This window comes from Notamacropus eugenii, chromosome 2 (genome assembly GCF_028372415.1).
Source record: "Notamacropus eugenii isolate mMacEug1 chromosome 2, mMacEug1.pri_v2, whole genome shotgun sequence".
Classification (NCBI taxonomy): Eukaryota; Metazoa; Chordata; class Mammalia; order Diprotodontia; family Macropodidae; genus Notamacropus; species Notamacropus eugenii.
Genome location: NC_092873.1, coordinates 317536264 through 317555606, shown reverse-complemented (window position 1 = coordinate 317555606; position 19343 = coordinate 317536264). Strand labels below are relative to the sequence as shown.

Below are 19343 nucleotides of genomic sequence, written 5' to 3'. Positions count from 1 at the left end.
ACCAACCTTGTGAGTTAGGCACTATTATAGACCTTACTGTCCCCATTTAACAGATGTAGAAATTAAGGAAGAGAGGTTAAGTGGCTTGTGCAAAGTTACACAGTCAATGTTTAAAATAGAAATAAGAATCGAGGTCTTCTTGATATCAAATGCCACCATATAGCAATGCTTTCAAGAGGAGAAAGGGCCTCCTGCCAGACAACGTACCCTTAGAGGCAGCTGGCTTACTATGCTCTCCACTGAATTATTAAGAGTAATTCATAAGCACTGACATCTGCCACCTCCACCACAGCTATTGTGGTGTATTGGAAAGAGCTCTAGATTGGGAGTAAGAGGAATTAAAATCTTGATTTAATTTATACCCTGTATGATTGGGAAAATGACTTCATCATTCTGGGCTTCAGTTTTCTTCCTAACTACTAAATGAGAGGGTTACACTACAAGGTCTCTTTGGGCTTCAAGTCTGTGACTACGTGTTCTCTTTCTCTGCCTCACCAGGACCACCTTGGGCTAATCCTCTGTACAGAGATTAGGTGGATTTTGAAGACAGGACCTGTTCTGCTCCTTGCATCAGTATTTAGCATTTTCTGAAACCTCCAATATCACTTTATTTCTACCATGCCTCTCTTAGATAACTCTGACTGAAGGCTCATCCATATCCATCTTTGCTCCCTCCCCACAGAATACTTTCCTCGGAGCATTTGGGGCTTACTTACCTCTACCTTTCCAGAGCAGTCTGGGTATTTGGGGTCATTGGGCACCTCACATTGATCCCGCTGGCCTTCAGACACTGGGAAGGGAGGGTCAGAGGAAAAGTCAGATAATGTGGAAAGATCCAGTCACACCCTGCTCTGGGAAGGGAATAAATCAATCTAATGTAGGAGGGAAAGAGCAGATGGATTTTCCTAGCACTCAGTTTCTCCAAACAAGAATTGTAAGTATGTACGCTCAAGGGATTGGGTCAAGAAATTCATGCTAGCCTTTCCCTTGATCCCAAGCCATGTCAGGCTAGCAGATGGCAGTCCCTGTTACAGGTGCTTAGCCTTGTTCACCCCATCCCCTACTTCTTTCCTTAGTAATTGAGCAAAATGAGGACACTGTGAAGAGTTCTCATAATAAAAATATGGGGAATATTGCATTTTCTGGGATAAATAAAATTTCTTTTCCATAAGGCCTCTCTCCCTGGATGCCTGATTTCCAGGAATCCAGGGCTTGTGGGCAGTTAGGGCCCCTCCCTTCTCTCTGTGATAGTGCTATCTGAGCACTGATATTTTACCAAATAAGGACATAATGGACTGTAGCTAAAACTTGGAAATTAATCAAATCTCTCTTTGTTGGATACTATTGCCACATCAGCTAAGCTCCCTCTTCTCCCCCCCACCCCCCTTTTTACTTTAGTTGTAGAATAGCCATATCAGTAGTTAGTTAGGTATTAGATAAGGAAGTATGTTTGGATAGGTGGATCCTGGTTACCTGATTTCCTGGGTCTTGTCTAGTTTTTCTGCACTTAGATTGTAAGCCTGCCTCCCAGCCAATGGAGAGGTGGGATAGTGGGGGGTGGGATTCTCTACATTAGGATATATGATGGTGCTTTGTCCTCTGTAAGCTGCCTCCTTCCATTAGCCCCGTCCTGGTGGAGGGATGCCCCTTTCTTATGAGAAATGAATAAAATACTTTCTGTTCTTACCTCGAGAAGTCTCTTTATTTTTCTAAAATTTTGGGTAAGGGTCTTGTAACCCACAGAGTAAGCAAATTTCACTCTTGTAAACAATGGTCTCATTGAACAAGCCAGATGGACATTGGTTTGGCAGTACCTACTCACCCATTTATTAGGGAAAGTGGGGACTTGGGTCCTGGTAGCAGCCCAAATCTCACCCCATTATCACTCTGTGGGGCTGAATGAATGTTGTCTAGAGGAAACTTGGAGTATTTTCTCCCCCTTCTCCCTCTACCATACACATACTTTTTACATAACCCTCTCAAAATCTTTTTTGATTTTGCCTCTCAGGCAAAGCTATAGGAGGTCCCATCTCTTCCCAGTGACCTCATTGGGTTCTTTAAGTTAAGCATATGTAGAAAGCAAGGGGGCACCCCTTGGTGCTAAGAGCAGCTGAATTACTAAAGAGTCATTTAGACATTTGTTGCCCATCTAAGTTTCAAGCTTCTCTTTTTGACAGGGTTAGGGTGGGGTGGGGTGGGAGCATGAAGGGAATAGGATAGGTTACTATGCTTACACCTCCTACACCAACTGTTACCACTTACCTGAAGCCCCACCCTTCTAAAAGTCCCACCTTTGGGAAGCTTTGTCCAATAATCTGACCTTGTGGGAATTTGCTCAGCCTGTGAGGCAGAGCCGTTGCCACCCTTCTTGGGGCTCTACTACACAGAAAACACTTGGAGTTGGGAAAGGGGTGGGATAAAGCAGAGGTAAGTATCTATGGCCAGAAACTGATAGGGAAGCCCACCCTTGCTGTGCAGGACACTGTTGCGCAGGATTTGATCCACTTTCATGGCAATGTCAGAAACATTCTGGGCAATCTCCTGGATCTTCTCCATCAGCTTGGCACCTGGTGGGAACCTGAGCAAGGAAGGAAGTGTGAACTGTAAGCCTGGGGAGAAGCCGTTTGTACTTTCTTCAGGGTATCATTTCCCAAGCAGATTTTTTACAAGCAATGGACCTCATGAGACAAGCAAAGGATTCAAGCCTTGAGCCCTTGTATGTCCTCAAATATAAGAATTATTAAAGTCAAATATGGAAAAACGGAACTGTTGCCCCAGGGAATGCTGAAGGATGGTCGTGGGAAGAGTAATGATGGTTATAACAGTAATAACTGATACATATATTGCTTTAAGTGCTTCATACACTTATCTTATTTGAAGATAATAACCATAATAACTGTGTGAGGTAGGTAGTATAGATAGTAATATCCCCATTAAACAGATGAGGAAACTGACACTCATAAGAGTTTAAAAGAACTGCCTAGGTCACACAATAAATCAGTGACAGAGGCAAGCTTTTAAACCAGACTTTCCTGAATCTAAATTTAGTACCTTATTCCTCCTTTATCAACCCTGATAATAGCAAAGGCACAAAGCATATGTGTAGAACCATACGTTTGGAAGCATTTTAAAGAAGTTTTTATTGATCTATCACCTTCTTTATATCACCTTCTTTTTCCAATACATTCCTACCTTCTTTCCCAACTGACAGAGCTGTCCCTTATAACAAAGAATTTTTAAAAACAGTTTAGCAAAACTAACCAACACATCAGTTAAGTCCAACAACATATACATCACGCGACATCAGTGGTCCCCTACCTCTGCAAAGAAGGGAGTTGCATTCCCATCTCCCTTGCTTGGGGTCAAGCTGAGTCATTATAATTAAAATCTTTAGTTTCATTTTTTTGTTTTTGTTTTGTTTTCTTTCCATTTACACTGTAGCAAACATTGTATAGATTGTTTTCCTTGCTCTGCTTATTTTATGAATTTTATATAATTTTTTCCATGCCACCCTATATTCTTCATATTTATTGTTTCTTATGAAGCTGTACTATTCTAAATATTCCATCACATTCATGCACCAAAATTTGTTTAACCATTTACCGACTGATGACCATTTACTTTGGTTCCAGTTCTTTGCTACTACAAAAAATACGGTGAAAATATTTAAGTGCATAACAACAACACCACTAAGAAAATAACATTTATATCTTGCTTTAAGGTTGCAAAAGATTTTACAGATCTTATTTCATTTAATTTTTGTAACAATCCTGGGAGGTAGGTGTAATGATTATTTCCATTTCATGAAAACTGAGGCTGAGAGAGGTTAAGCAACTTGCCTAGGATCACAGTTCATAATTACCTGAGGAGGAATTTGAACTTAGGTCTTCCTCTCTCCAAGTCTACACAATCCTATCACTACACCACAATACCCATAAATATATAGATTTTTCTTTGTCTTTGACCTCAGTGTACTGGTAATATCCAGTGTATCTAGCAGTAATATCTCTGGATCAGAGAATATGGACATTTTAGTCCCTTTCTAGTGTAGTAGGGAATCTCTCAAAGTGTGTGCATGAGGATGGGCTTGAACCCTGACCCACACATGCTCTGGTCCCTCACTAAAGGGCATGCATGACCACTGTTTGTTTCCTTGGTATCCATGATTAGGGAATGGTGGTGAATGTTATATCAAAGATGACTGAGCCATGAAGAACAACTCATTCTATGGGCTATAAGAAGTAGTTTCTGCTTTCTTTTTTTTTCTGGGCTTCCTCTTTGTTGGCACACAGTCAACATTAGCTCTCTCCTTTGGACTTCCATTGACAGAGGAAAGGAAACTTTTCTTCTCTCTAACTCCCTAGAAGCAGTGATGACAGCTCTGAGCACATGGCAATGAGAACACATGCTTATCTGGGTGAGCCTGAGACAGGATCTCAAGTTTCTAGTTGCCTTTTCTACTTTGTATTTCTTTCTCCAAGCACAGATGACTAAACCACAGTCCTCTGAGACTGGCAGTTCTAATCTTGAGAACCACCTTGTGAGCTTGAGAGGCCAAGAGTTTCTGGGTGCTGACTGACAGCAACTTCTTGGTGGAGGGGATGACCGTCAACCAGGTCATCCTGAAAACCGAAACCCTAGCCATGACAGCTGGGTAGACTTGAAGCTCAAATTACTATTCGGAGAGTACAGACTGAAAAGAAAGAGTGAAATCTGTCAGTTTCTATAAACCTCTTAGGGGGTATTTCTTATCTCTGAGGAAAGTATAATAGAGATGATGGGTCCTAGTTTATGTCTGAAGGATACATTAATGAACACTTGAGGTTTGGGGACTTTAAGCACTTCTCTTAAGGTGGAAAATAACTAGCTGTTCTACACTTGATATCTACTACTTTATATGGTAAGTAATATTTTTAGAAGGGACCTTGGGCGATAACTTAGCTTTGTTTTAGAGATTTTTTTTCATAGTTCTATCTTGGGATAGAGATAAAATGTCCCGACTTTACGGTCAGGCTGTCCCAGAATGAATTTGGTCTTAACTTCAGGACCAGAGCCCCTTTGTGGACACTACCCCCTACCTAGTCATAGGTGACATTAGAATATTTCCAAATTGTTTTCCAGAATGGATGGACTACTTTACAGCTCCATCAATAGTATATTAGTCTGTCTATCTGTCCATATGATTGATTATTCCCATCTTTTGTTGTCTTTGCTAATTTACTGAATGTGAGGTAGCAATTTCCCTTTTTTTCTTTTATTCAGCAATTTTCATATGATATCTGTAGCATGGACTTTAAATAGTACAGATGCAGTCTATCTGATTTAACAAGTTCAGCTTGTTCCAAATGAAATTATTCAGCATCACACTCATCGTACTGGACTTAGCACTGGTGGAGATGACACTTTCTATTTTCAAAGTAATCCATAATGCTAGTGCTTGTGTCCCCAGTTTAACTTTTAAAGCCAACTGAATATATGTTAAGAGGGCTTAGAACCTAGCAGAGCTGTGACTTGAGAGATGGAGATATAGCACAACAGAAGAAAAACAAACAAAAAACAATAAGAAAGTTCAAATTGAAAAAAAAACTACTTCCTGACAAAATGTTAATTCGACGTTGTTCATCCTGTGTTCTTGAAGAGGACCAATGACATCATGAGGGTTATGTCTTGGCTTATGTGTGAATTGTATTTAAGGGAGGCAGAGTTATGCAAAGTCATCAGCCTCACTCTCTCCTCTAGGGTCATCAGAGTCCAGAGGCAAGATAAGAGTGAAATTGACTGCTTTTTTCTTACCAAGGATGCAATGGGTGACCTCAGCCTTTTTAAACTAAGGTCATTCCCAGGTCTCAGTCTGTCTGAGACAATGCCCATTCAATGATTAAGGGCTAGTTCAGAACTGAGACAAAAGATGGCCTAATTTGCCATCATAAAAGAACTCAACTGGGAAAGGAAGGAACCTCTGAGTTTCTGGCCAGAACAGAAAACAATTGCTATTTACACTCACTCTGAGTCATCAAAACCCAAACAATAAGCAAGAGAGGCTTGGACTGGAGCCTATTATTGGCCATTTGATGAAAGTCAGAGTGATTTGGGTTTGGGAGTCCAATCTCTCCACTTAAGATAAGGTAACTGGGCCCAGAGAGCTTAAGTAGCTTGCCCAGAGTCATACTGGTTATGTCTGAAGCAGAAGTTGAACTTTGAGGTCTAATTGTCACATAATCTGGCCCTCTCTCCACTATGCCATACTTGCCTTTCAAATTGTTCTGACAGCACAGAACCAAGGTAAAAAGTTTAAATATGGACCTTCTAGGAGAGGATAATGGGAGTTATAAACTATTGTTTCAAGCATTAAGTAGTAATGCAGGGAGAAGCGAAATGATGCAATGGATATAGCACTTGTCTTTGGAAGACTTGAGTTCAAATTCAGCCTCAGACACCTACTAGCTGTCCTAGTCACCACTGAGGGTGACTGTCAAGTCACTTAATTGATTGCCTCAAAAAATTTTCTTAATGCATTCTGTGAGTCTTTTGTACTATAAGTATTTCTTTTGGTTGAAGGAATTAAATAGCTGTCATATATGATGTACCTTGTACATGGATATACCTTGTATACCCTTAAGTAGGGGTGGGGAACCTCTGGCCTCACCACATTTGGCCCTCTAGGTCCTCAAGTGTAGCCCTTTAACTGAATCGAAACTTCACAGAACAAATCCCCTTAATAAAAGGATTTGTTCTGTAAAACTTGAACTCAGTCAAAAGGTCACACCCAAGGATCTAGAAAGCCACATGTGGCCTTGAGGTCACAGGTTCTCCATCCCTGGTAGAGGATGCTCTTAAGTACCAGATGAGTGGAGATAGAGACAGAGACAGAGAGAGACAGAGATAGAGATGGAGAGAAACACACAGGGAGAGGCAGAAACAGAAAGATATAGAGATACAGAGACAGAGAAAGACAGAGACACAGAGAGAGAAACGGACAAGCAAGTGAGATGTGGTGTCAAAAAGTTCTTTAATCAGTTGCTAAGCAGGATCTCAAGTCAACATATAAAAAGGGGAACCTTCCCCTGTGTCATTCCTCTTTGCTTCCAGTGGAGAATGGGGCACAACAGCTTTACACTGCCTCTCCAGCACTGAAAAGGGGAGGGGCAGGATTCCCAACACTGTACCTTGCCATGGGTGCTGTGAGGCCATAGTTACCTCCATCTCATTTGCATTTGTTTTTTTTCTGAGTATCTTGAGAACCACGTGGCCCAAGGATGGTAAGTTCAGAAGACCCCAAGGTCCCATCAGCTGTCAGCTGAATGAAGCTGTAGCTATGGTTTTTCTTAAACAGTCATGGGAAGAATCAGTTAGAGGAAGAATACACCTCAGGAGTAAAGAGCCACACCAAGGATAGACACTGGAGAGAGTCACTGGAGAGAGTCACTGGAGGAAGGGATCATGAGTCCTTGTGGTGAAGAGAAGTGCTGGCTATGGACTCAGGAAATGAAGAGATCTTGGAAGTTGTCTGAGTAGCCTGCCAACCAGAGAGCTGAACCCAAGAGGCTTTTGTGAGGACTCTTTAGAGGGAGGAAAGGTTTCTAGGGGCTATGAGTTCTATACTCCCTATACGTGTGCCTCACTTGCATTGTACGCTTTAGTTTGAATCCACTTTTCCCATGGGTGCACTGTGTACAGATGTTGGAGTATGTGTTCCAGGAACTAGGGGGGAAAGGTTTGTATCAACTGTTCTTACCATACTATTTTAGTAAATGTTTTTGCTAAATACTGTTGCTGATTGTTGACAGGGGTCACACCAGCTAAGGCTTGGAGACTAGTCTAATTTCTGGTTGCTTAATTTTACAAGAAGTTCTAGTTTTTTTTCTTAGTTTTCTAAAACTCCTTGGACAATTTTTTTCTCTGCCCTGTGGTTCTCAAGAGCAGACCATTGTTTTCTGAGTATATCTTTTTAGCCCAAATTACTTCAGGCTTTTATTATCCCTAAAACCCTGAGAATAGTAGTAGTCTGTGAGTTGGAGTGAAAGTTAGGGGAGCATTTTGACTGTGTGACAGTTATTTAACCTTTCTGAGCCTCAGTTTCCTCAACTGTACCCACCACACAAGTTGATGGATGGAAGTAATGCTTGAGCAAATCTCATTATCAGCTATTCAATTTCTCTGGTCTCCTTTTTGCTTTGTCACAAAACAAGAGTCTTGTGTCAAGTAAGGCATAGAGAAAGGGAAGAGGGAAAGCCTAAGTCAGTTCTGTGGGTTTGGAGGGGAAGTCTGTTCTCAATCTATAGGTAGAAGGATCATGTATTAGAACTAGAAATATAGCTTACATCATTCCCCCATCCCCACCTCCACGAACTCCCCTTATTTCCTTAGATTCTCTAGGGTTGGACAAAGGAAGTAAATTGGCTGGAGCTTCCCCTCCCTTTTGAGTCCCATTTTTTCAAAGAGAGAAGCTTATTTCCCTTGGGTATCTGAGAAAAGAGGAAAGAGGCAGGACTCAACAAAAGTCCCATTTCTTGTCATAATTTCTTCCCCCTACCTCTGTTACTCAGTGCCCTCATATTATCTGTTTCTTGCCCAAAGTATCCGGTGCTATGCTTTTACATAGGTTGGCCTTCTCTTAGAAATATTCTAAATTCAAAAATCACTTTTCCCTCTCCCTTACCTCCTCCTCCTCTCACCTTTCACCATAGCAGGGCTAATCTCAGTTGGCTACCAGGAGGAAAGTAATCTGATTAAAGCAAACCCCACTGCGAAGTTAAAGGAAAAAACTGTGCTAGGCCTATAAATTCTCAACTTTTAAATCTGTACAGAAATGCCAAGCAGTTCATGTCTGAACCCTGAGGTTACCCAGCCACAATTTCTTCTCAATTTCTATTACCCATGAGGAACTGATCAGTCAGCCAGTCAACAAATACTTATTAAATGTTTATTAAATGCCAGGTACTGTGCTAAGCAAAAACAAAACAAAAAAACAAACACAAAACCAAGCCCCTGTAGTCAAAAAGCTCAACACTCATGGGTAAGGCAGTAGACGAACACTAGTCTATACAGCAAAAAACTGTGGCTTTTCCAGTAGCAACATATGGCTGTGAGAGTTAGACTATAAGGAAAACTGAGCACCACAGAATCAGTGCTTTTGAATTGTGGTGTTGGAGAAGACTTTTGAAAATTCTGTGGAAAGCAAAGAGATCAAATCAATCAATAGTTAAAGAAATTAATTCAGACTTCCCTGGAAGGTCAAATACCGAAGCTGAAGCTTAAGTACTTTGACCACATCATGAGAAGACCAGACTCACTGAAGAAGACCTGGATGTTGGGAAAGATTGAAGGTAAAAGGAGAAGACAATTAAAACCAATGAACATAAGCTTGTATTGACTTTGAGAGAGAGTGGAGGATAGAAGGGCCTGGCGTGCTATGAGCCATGAGGTCACAAAGAGTTGGACACAACTGAATGACTGCACAATGACAAAAAGAAGGTAATCTCAGAGCAGTGGGGGTAGACCAGAAAAGTCCTCTTGTAGATGGGATTTGAGTTGAGTCTTGAAGGAGTATATGGAAACTAGAAGGTGGGGATGAAGAACATTCCAAACATAAGGGAGAGTCAATGAAAAGACATGAGGTCTAAAGATGGAGTATCTTGTGTAAGGAATGGTAAGAAGGCCTTTGTCATTGGATCTGAATATATGAAGAAGAGTTAAATGTAAGAAGGCTAGAAAGGTAGGGTAGGGTCAGTTTTGGGAGTGCTTTAAAAGCCAAACAGAGGGTTTTATATTTGATCCCGGAATTAAAGAGTCATTTGAGCTTATTGAGTATAAGAGAAACAGCATAAAAGATATTAGCCAGGGAATACATAGACTGGAAAGGGAAATGGACTGGTTATTTATTGAGAATGAAGGCTAACTAATGGCCCACACATATGCTCCATTAGTATTTATGTAATGGGCAGAGATCTTGAAGAAGGACCTCTAAACTCTGAATAGACCTTTTGCAGAGAATTTAATGGAGGACATGGAAGAAAGTCACCCATTATGACAAGTGAAAGATGGCTTGTGAGCTGCATTATTGAAGGGATTACCTACATTGATAAGATTTGAGAACCATCAAAGGATCAGAGAAGGAAGAAGAATCATGCCCATGTATTCTGGTAGACTTCAAGGAGCCCTGAATCTGGATTGATTTTTGTTATCTATGAACTCCTCAAGGAAAGTGCCTAGAAAATGCTAGTTGATTTGAGAGACTGCTCGTGTGGGCTTGGACAAGTTGGTTCTAGCAGTTAAAACTAGCCCATAGTGCAATAGGGTGCCTTAATAAGTAATGAGCTCTCTCTGGTAGTGGAAACATTGAAGTAAAGACTGGAAGGCTAGAAGATCCCTGGTCAATAATACTAGACAAAATTCTTGCTTCAGCTAGAGATTGAACTAGACTTTTGAGGTTTCTTCTAAATTTTAGATTCTGTGATTCAGGTCTCAGATTCTGGTCTGGGAGTGGGAGGTGATTTTTTCACTTACGGTACCTGGTGACAGACTATGCTTTAAAGGGAAAGGTCTCAGGGTCTTCTTCCTCTTCTAAGGCTATATGGCCCTGGAGAAACCCTGGTCTTTTCATTCATTCTTTTCTGTTTTAGGTGCAGGGAATGAGGTCTGTCAACTTGGTCAAGAGAGTGAGCCACAGAATTCTGAGTGTCTTAATACAGACCAAGGGCAGCTAGGCCACACAGCGGATAGAGTGCCTGACCTAAAGTCAGGAAGATGAATCTTCTTGAATCTAAATCTGGCCTGAGATACTTACTAAATATGTGACCCTGGGCAAGTCACTTAACCCTGTTAAGTAGCCTCAGTTACTTTATCTATAAAACGAGATGGAGAAGGAAATGGGGAACTGCTCTAGTGTCTTTGCCAAAAAAAACCCAAATGGGGTTATGAAAAGTCAAACATAAATGACATGACAGAACAACAATCCAGACCAGCATTAATGCCCTGAGCAGCAAGGCATAATCTTCAAGAAAGACCTTGTTGGGGACTCATTAGCTTCTAACCCTGGGCCTGGCCCAAGCCATCCCTCAGGACACTCATTTTTGTGGTTATTTCCTGCCCAAGTGCAGCCATATCATCCCACTCTTGGTCTCCACATACCAGGACTCAAAGAGGATACACATAGGCATTTTGCATGTATCTAAATATTTTACATATAATGTCCTTAATTCAAATGTATCCTCTTTGAGAATGAGAACTATTTTTTGTTTGTTTTGTTTTTGGAATTATTATGGCTTCCTTCCTTCCTCCCCTTCCCCCTTCCTTCTTTCTACCCTTCCTTACTTCTTTCCTTCCTTCCTCTCTTTCTTCCTGTCTTCCTTCCTTCCTTCCTCCTTCTTTCCTTTCTTCCTTCCATTTCTCCTTCCTTCTTTCCTTCCTCCTTCCTTCCTTCCTTCCTCCTTCCTTCCTTCCTTTTCTCTCTCTCTCTCCCTCTCTCTGACCCAAAGTAAGCACAGGATGGGTCCAGAGATGCCCATGATACCAGCAACAGGAACTATAAGCAACAGCAACTCCTAACAGACCAAAGCAGCCTATGTAGTGCGACCAGCAAGGACCAGCAGAAACTGGAGGAGCAGCATCCCTGGTACATGTTTAGCAAGATCAGCAGACAGAGTGACAAGCAAGTCCAGTGAGACTGATAGTATTGATATCACAAAAAGACATCAGGGGTCCTGCAGCATTAGACATGTGAGTTGTCTCTCCATGCTTATGGATCCCTCATGAGTGATCCCTATGCATACATGCTCCCTCTGCTGCTGGTGTAATATGTGAGATAGTATACCCCAACTTTGGGGAGTGGGATGAGAAATGCTCTTTTGCAGATCTTTTATGATATTTCATTAAATGTCTAATGAACTAATGTGTCCTTGTGATTAGAGAAAAAGCAAACTAATCATTGGAGAGGTTTCATGAGCTATAATTTTCGTTAGATGTGGACGCATACAGAATTTTGAATCTGGGGTAGCTAATTTTGGGGCTCCACATAAAAGAGGGGGTGCCCCAGATGCCACATTGCCGTTACTAAAACAAAAATAATAATACTAATAACAACTCATATTTATATTGTACATAAGGTTTACAAATACTTGTTTTTTATCATAGCCCTGTGAGGAATATTCCACTCTTTCCTCTACAAAATCTGTTTTTGCACAATGTAGCTCAGGAAGGTTGCTACAAGTTATCTCACAGGCCACAGGGCAAAATGCTCCATCTCCCAGTAGAAGAATTTGGCTCTTGAGAGCTTCCTTTTTGTCCTCTGTGGTATGGGGTGGGGAACCTGTGGCCTCGATGCCACATGTGGCTCTCTAGGTCCTCAAGTATAGCCTTTTGACTGAATCCAAAATTCACAGAACAAATTTCCTTAATTAAAGAGATATAGGGAAGGAGAGAAGGGAGTTCTCTCATTCTTCCAGAGCTCTTACCATGGCTCTTTCACACATGAAGGATTCCCGTGGTCTGGGTTTTCTTCTTTTTCTAGCTGTTTACACAAGATCCCTACCCTGTCCCTGCAGTTTCTCCTTCTTCTACTATGAATTCTGAACTTGTGATAGCCTATTACAGTTTCTGCTACCCTTGCTGGGTAAATGAGCTCTCCAGGATGCCTCCATAAGGACGTTTAATTTCACTTTCCTCCTGTGATTTATGAGAGCTGCATTCCTCTAACAGTGGTATTGATTTTCCCCACAGCTGGCTAGCACACTTGCTGGGAATAGTTATTTTATTAAGAAACCAATAGCTTTTCTTTCTAAACACACACACCCAAAACACACTAAAACACAGGCAGACATAAACAGGCCCACACGATGAGAAAACATACACATAGACACATTCATTCCCTAGATCAGGTCAGTCAGTCAGAGCCCTGGGAGGTCAGGTCATAGTAGAATGTATAACTATCCACGAACTCCCTATGAATCCCTGTTAGAGAATCAACCACCCTGAAGAAGACTAGACAATTATCTAACTCTAGAGGTCAACATTGGTGGTCTCTGAATTTTTAACTCAATGGTACACTGCCTTTCACCATCTCTGGCCTCTCTCAGAAAGCCTAGCTCCTTTGAAAACAGCCTTATTGGATAGGGAACCTAGTTAAGGACGGTAAATAACTCCCTGTCACTCCATTACTTCTGCTCCAGAAAAGCCAATCAATATTAATAAGATAAAACTGGAGTTCGTAGTTTGAAGACACACCTCTTTGAGGAGGAGATGACTCCCAGACATTTGCAATTCCAGTCATTAGGCTGGGCTAATCTGAAGGTGGGCTAGAGACAGATTCTGAAATCCACATTCTGCCTTCTTCCCCAGAACAGCGCCTAGCTTCTCCTGTCCTACAAGAGGAGGATAAATATTTTAGGCACCCAACTACTCCATGTAATCCTGAAATAATAATAAGTTGATTGATATTTAACTCTTTTAGAGAGATCCAGATATGTGATTTCATCAGTGTAAGGAACTCCTTAACCCTTGCTTAACAGAACTCATTGGAAGTTAAAGGCAATCTGACAGCAACTCTTGGAGTTACCAGGGAGCAGAGAGAGTCAAATGACTTGTCCATGGTCCCATTTGTCAGAGAAAATGCTTGAAAATATTATTTCCTTACTCCAAGGATGGATGCTGTTACTTCTTTAACTTTTATAGCTAGATGTCACCAGTCATGGACTTCTGGCCATGAAGATGCTAGAGCAGCCTCAGACCTTTACTAGCTCTCTGACCCTGAGTAAGTCATTGAATTTCCCTCAGCCTCAGTTTCATCATCTGTAAGATAGCAAAAATAATAGCACCAGCCTCCCAGGATTGTTATGAGGATTAAACGAGATCAAGAATTTGGCAAACCTTAAAGCAGTATACAAATTTTAGCCATAGTTATTTTAACTTTTATAAACACTTTTACTTCTGTGGTTGTATCCTCATGTCCTTCTGAAAAGGTCAACACCTTCATTTTCCAGTGAAAATGCTGAAGTTCAGAGAGGTTGTGACTTTGCAAAGTGAGGGGAAGAAACATGGGTTCCTTACTTTCAGTCCAGAATGCTTTTCATTATGCTTTGTAGGGAACCTAGTCTGTGGTTAAGTTCATACTTATAATACTGGAATATCTGGTCACTGGACCCAGATGGCTCAGGAGGAGAAAGTGAGGCTGGTGACCTTGCACAGCCCTCCCTCACTCAAAACAAAGTCAAGTGCAAGTCATGCCATCATTTCTCTGATGTCATGGTCCTCTTCGAAAATAAAGGATGAACACAACAACTTACGATACTGGGGGTCCTTGGTTTCCTTTCTTCATTGGGAAGAGAAAGAAAACAAATCTAGCCTGATCACTGTCCACTTGGGGAGTGACAAAAACCACTAAGAAGATATCCATAACTGGAAAGAAAATGTAAAACTATATCCCTGTTAACCCAGAGATACATCTACAACAATGAAGTCTGAAAAAGATTAAAGACGGAAAAGGACTCACATGTACAAAATTTTATGGTAGCACTTTTTGTTGCAAAAGAAAATTGGAAACAAAAGAAGTCTATCAATTGGAAAATGACTGAACAAATGGAGGTATATGATTATAAAGAATATTATGAAAACAAAAGATTCAAAGAAACTTGGAAAAATGTGAATGTGATCCATGGTGAATTGCGCAGAACCAAGAGAACAATTTGCATGAAGACCATGATAATTTAAAGGAAAATAGCTTTGAAAGACTTCAGAACTTTGATCACAGCCATGACCTATCCTATCCATGATTTTAAAAAGGAGCTGATGAGAGGTGATAGACTAGAGCTTGCACTTTTAGACATTACCAAAGTTGATGTGTTTTGTTTGACCATACTTGTTACAAGGGAGGGCTTGGGAGGTAGACAAGAGGAGGGAGGCAAGGGTAAGGATAGTGATGGGCATCAATGTAACATTAAAAATACACAAAAGAAAAAAGTCCAGAAGGAAACACAAATAAATGGGGCAATTTGTTGATTGATTGATTTGATTGATATTTAACTCTTTTAAAGAGATCCAGATATGTGATTTCATCAGTGTAAGAAACTCCTTCATTGTCAAATGTAATATACACTCCTAAAAATAAGATCAGTTTCATATATAATTCATTTTCTTTTTCACATATTGAATGAAATGTTTGTGCTTCTTGATAATAGTTAAGTTCATAACTTTTTTAAAAAAGGAAATTAAAAATAAAGATTTCCATAGAATTGTTAAGTGGGAATGGATCTTAGCGACTATGTGGTCCAAACCCCTCATTTTACAGAGGAGGCCCAGAGAGATAAAATATCTTGTCCAAGGTGACATAGCTAGTAAGTGCAAGAGTTAGGACCAAGAATCACTTCTCTTGACCTTCACTCCCCTCCCCACGGAGTACTCTTTCCATTTCACTGAACTGCCTTTACCCTTTTTATAATAGGACATCTATAACTGGTCCCTCTGTAAGGATCTGAGAGGAAAATTGGGTCATGCCTAAAGGAAATCAAACCTGAGTACAGGATTAAGTTTTAGTGAAAAAAGAATATTCCTTTTTCTTCTCTGGCACTCCATTCCCTACTCTGTCAATTTAATTTCATGTTGAAACTTCTAGTGGTTGACACTCTAATACTACATGCAGCATTGCCAGGACCTTGAACTACAGTCTAGGGCAGGGTTTCTTAAACTTTTTCCATGCAAGATCCCTTAGTGCAGCATTTGTTGGCATTGCATGGCCTGAGGGCATGCACGGCACAAAGTTCACATGCTTTGTGTTCAGAACCAAGACTGCAGTGAAGTTGCCCAATGCAACACTGGCAAGCACTGCCAGAAACTCCTTGGATTCATTGCATGTTTGATTTTCAGTTAATTTTTGGTTGTTATGTGTTCAGAAACCTTTTACTGTTGCCAAATTTTTGCTACCTCCTATGGGGTTGCGACCCACAGTTTAAGAAGTGCTGGTCTAGGGAACATTTTTTTAATATAATTTTTTCAGTATCTTTTGTTTTCACGTTAACCATATTTCTTGATGTATCCTCTTTACCTTTCCCCCTCTCAGAGAGCCATCCATTATAACAAAAAATTTAAAAAGAGGAAAAAAACCAGTACAACAAAACCGACGTCATAAAAGTCTGACATTTATAATTAGGTGGCACAGTAGATAGAACACTGAGCCTGGAATCAGGAAGACCTGAACTCAAATCCAGCCTCAGACACTAGTAAGCGTGACCCTGGGCAAGTCACTTAAACTTTGTTTGCCTCAGTTTTCTCATCCATAAAATAGGGAGAATAATAATAACACCTACCTCCCTGGATTGAAATGAGGATCAAATGAGATAATTATACAGTGCTTAGTACAGTATCTGGCACATCAGAAGTGCTATATAAATGTTAGCTATTACTATTATTGGCTGTATTCTACACCATAGTCTCCTACTTCTGCAAAGAAGGGAGGGAGGTAACTTTTCATATCTCAGTTTTGAGGCCAAGCTTGTTCATTATAATTTCAAAGCATTAAATTTCATTTGTCTTATTTTGTCATTCTTTCCATTGACTTGGTGGTGGTCATTGTGTACAATATATTGTTTTATGGGTGCTACTTGCAGATATTAATTTATGTAAGTTTTCCCATGCATCTCTATATTCACCAAATTAATAAATTTTTATATCACAGTTATATTCCAGTATATTCAAAACTACCACTTATCCAGACATTCCCCAGTTGATGGGTATCTACTTTGCTTCTTTGTTCTTGCTACTTCAAAAGGTCTCACTTAATATTTTAGTGTATGTGGGGCCTTTGTTTTTATCACTGACCTTGTTGGGGTACATGCCTAGGAGTGGAATCTCCAGGTCAAAGGATATATGACATATGAATTGCTTTGTTCATGTAATTTCAAATTGCTTTTGAAAATGGCTTGGACCATTCTTTGCTCTACCAGTAGTATGTTGGTGTTTCCATAATCTTTAGGGAATATTTTGAAGACTGATGGTTTCCCAAAGTTTTTGGTAAGTAGCATTGAAGAGACCTAAAAAATCACTGTTTAGAACAGGAAATGACCTTACCGATCATCTTAGGACAACTAGCTCATTTTAGAGATAACAACATGGAGCTCCAGAGATTTTTAACTTGGCTAAGGTCACAGGCTTTCTATAATTTATATCTAAAGTCCATACTAATAACATTTTGTACCTTTTCTAAATATTCATATTGCTCTATTTAGCAACTTGTATATGCTCTTTATATATTGGATGTCCCCATTAATTCTAAGTAAGCCCCTCAAGGAACTGTTTTGTTTCTGTCTTTGTATCCTCAGGACAGTTAAGTGGCACAGAGGGTAAGGCACTGGACATGTAATCAGTTAGATTCATCTTCATGAGTTCAAATCTGGTCTCAGATACTTATTAGCTGTACGACCCTTGGGAAGTCCTCACTTAATCCTGTTTGCCTCAGTTCCTCATCTGTAAAATGAGCTGGAGAAGGAAATGGAAAATCACTCTAGTATCTTTGCCAAGAAAATCCCAAATGGGGTCATGAAGAGTCAGACATGACTGAACAATAACAAAATTGTATCCTCAGCACCTAGCACAGCGCATTGAACATTATAGATGATTAAGAAATGTTTATTCTTGTCCTATCCTCTTCTACTAGATTGTAAACCTTAGGAGACCAGAGACTGAAGTTTAGTGCTTTGTATAAAATATTCAGCTCTACCTATAGTAAGAACTTAATCATTATCTGATTAAAGGGAGAACTTTATTAAAACAAATAAAATATTTATGTATTTGTTCATATGTTGCTTGCTCTAATCTATCTGTCTAATTGTTTTCTAGCTGTATATATATATATGCATATTGTCTTTCTAAATAGAGCATCAGCATTTTGAGGACAGGAACCACATAGTTTTCTCTTTTGTTCTCCCTTTCCATTCCATCCCCCGATGGATACCATGCATATGAAAGACATTTGACAAATATACAGAGTTAGAATTTAATCATTCACACCAATGGAGAGGAACCTTGCTATTTGGCTTTGGAATTCATAATATGAATCTTTTGTAGCAGATTTACCTTTTTAATTATTCATTGTTTAGGCTGATATTAAAACTAATTTGCACTGCAGCTAACAGTCAAAGAAGGCAGCATGTCTAGGGGTAGGGAGAAGACATCTGAGGATTTTTTTTAAAATGCCACCAGTAATGGACAAGGTAGATAGACCACCTGCAGATAACTGAGTGTGAGCACAAGCGCACATGCACACAACTATGTGTGCTAACATGTAACATGTAATCAGCAGTTATTTCTACCTTGCACAGTTAAAAGTATTCAAGGAAGGGTTCAAGAAATGGGTACTGGACCAGGAGGCTGAAGATCCAGGTTCTAGTTCCAATCTGACACCAACTTTGTGACCTTAGGTGAATAACTTCCCCATTCTGAGTTTCAGTTTCTTCATTTGTAAAATTTGAATTTTAACTTTGGGTCAGAGCCAGGCTCTTCACACAGGCAATGTCGTGGCTGTCTTTGGTTGTGATTAGGGATTATCTGGGGTTTGCTGCTATTTCTGCTGGGTATTGAATACTGGTATAATACTGGTATTACCTAACACACAAGTTTGTTGTGAGGACCAAATGAAATAACGAATCAACCACTATTAAGTACCTACTAAGTATCAGGTGCTCAAGAGAAAATGAAACAGTGCTTGTTTTCAAGGAGCCTTTCTTCCTTAGGGAAGAAAGCATGTTCATAAATGTCTATACAGAATATTGGAGGCACCAGTGTATAGTGAGACTGGACCTGGAGTCAGGAAGACCTGAGTTCAAATCCATCCTCAGACACTTACTAGTTGTATAACACTGGGCAAGTCACTTAACCTCAGTTTGCCTTATCTACTGGAGAAGAAAATGGTAAACCATTCCCATATCTTTGTCAAGAAAACCCCAAGGGCAGCATTGGCGTGATATGGTCCACAGGGTTATAAAGAGTTGGATACAACTGAATGACTGAACAAAAACAAGAACAAACAGAATATACACAAATGAATAATTGTAAGTAATGTACTTTCTTAACTATAAATGAATATATATGAATATCAACTGTCTGACCATGGACTTTCTGAGCAGAAGTTTCCCATTTGTTAAAGTTTGGACAAATGATTTTAAAGGTTCTTTTTCACAAAATGCTATGAGTCTATAAGTTATACATATAGGGAAATGTGTGTGTGTGTGTGTGTGTGTGTGTGTGTGTGTGTGTGAATATACCCAACCATTCATCTTCCTGAAACTAGAAGCATCTTGTCCCTGAAATGTACAGTTCCTTCAGTGGGATTTGACAGGTTCCAATAGTCATGATGGATT

General features: G+C 40.1%; 1 protein-coding gene across 4 annotated transcripts in view; it reads right to left on the bottom strand.

Annotated features, from left to right (window-relative positions):
• MGAT5B (alpha-1,6-mannosylglycoprotein 6-beta-N-acetylglucosaminyltransferase B) overlaps positions 1 to 19343 on the bottom strand; it is a 130734-nt gene that overhangs the window by 69645 nt on the left and 41746 nt on the right. For all 4 annotated transcript variants that reach the window (XM_072645112.1, XM_072645111.1, XM_072645114.1 and 1 more), the window contains 2 exons: positions 2466 to 2578; positions 717 to 790 (listed from right to left, as the gene is read on the bottom strand). In XM_072645112.1, coding sequence (XP_072501213.1) covers positions 717 to 790; positions 2466 to 2578 — 187 coding nt within the window. The remainder of the gene's footprint in view (positions 1 to 716; positions 791 to 2465; positions 2579 to 19343) is intronic.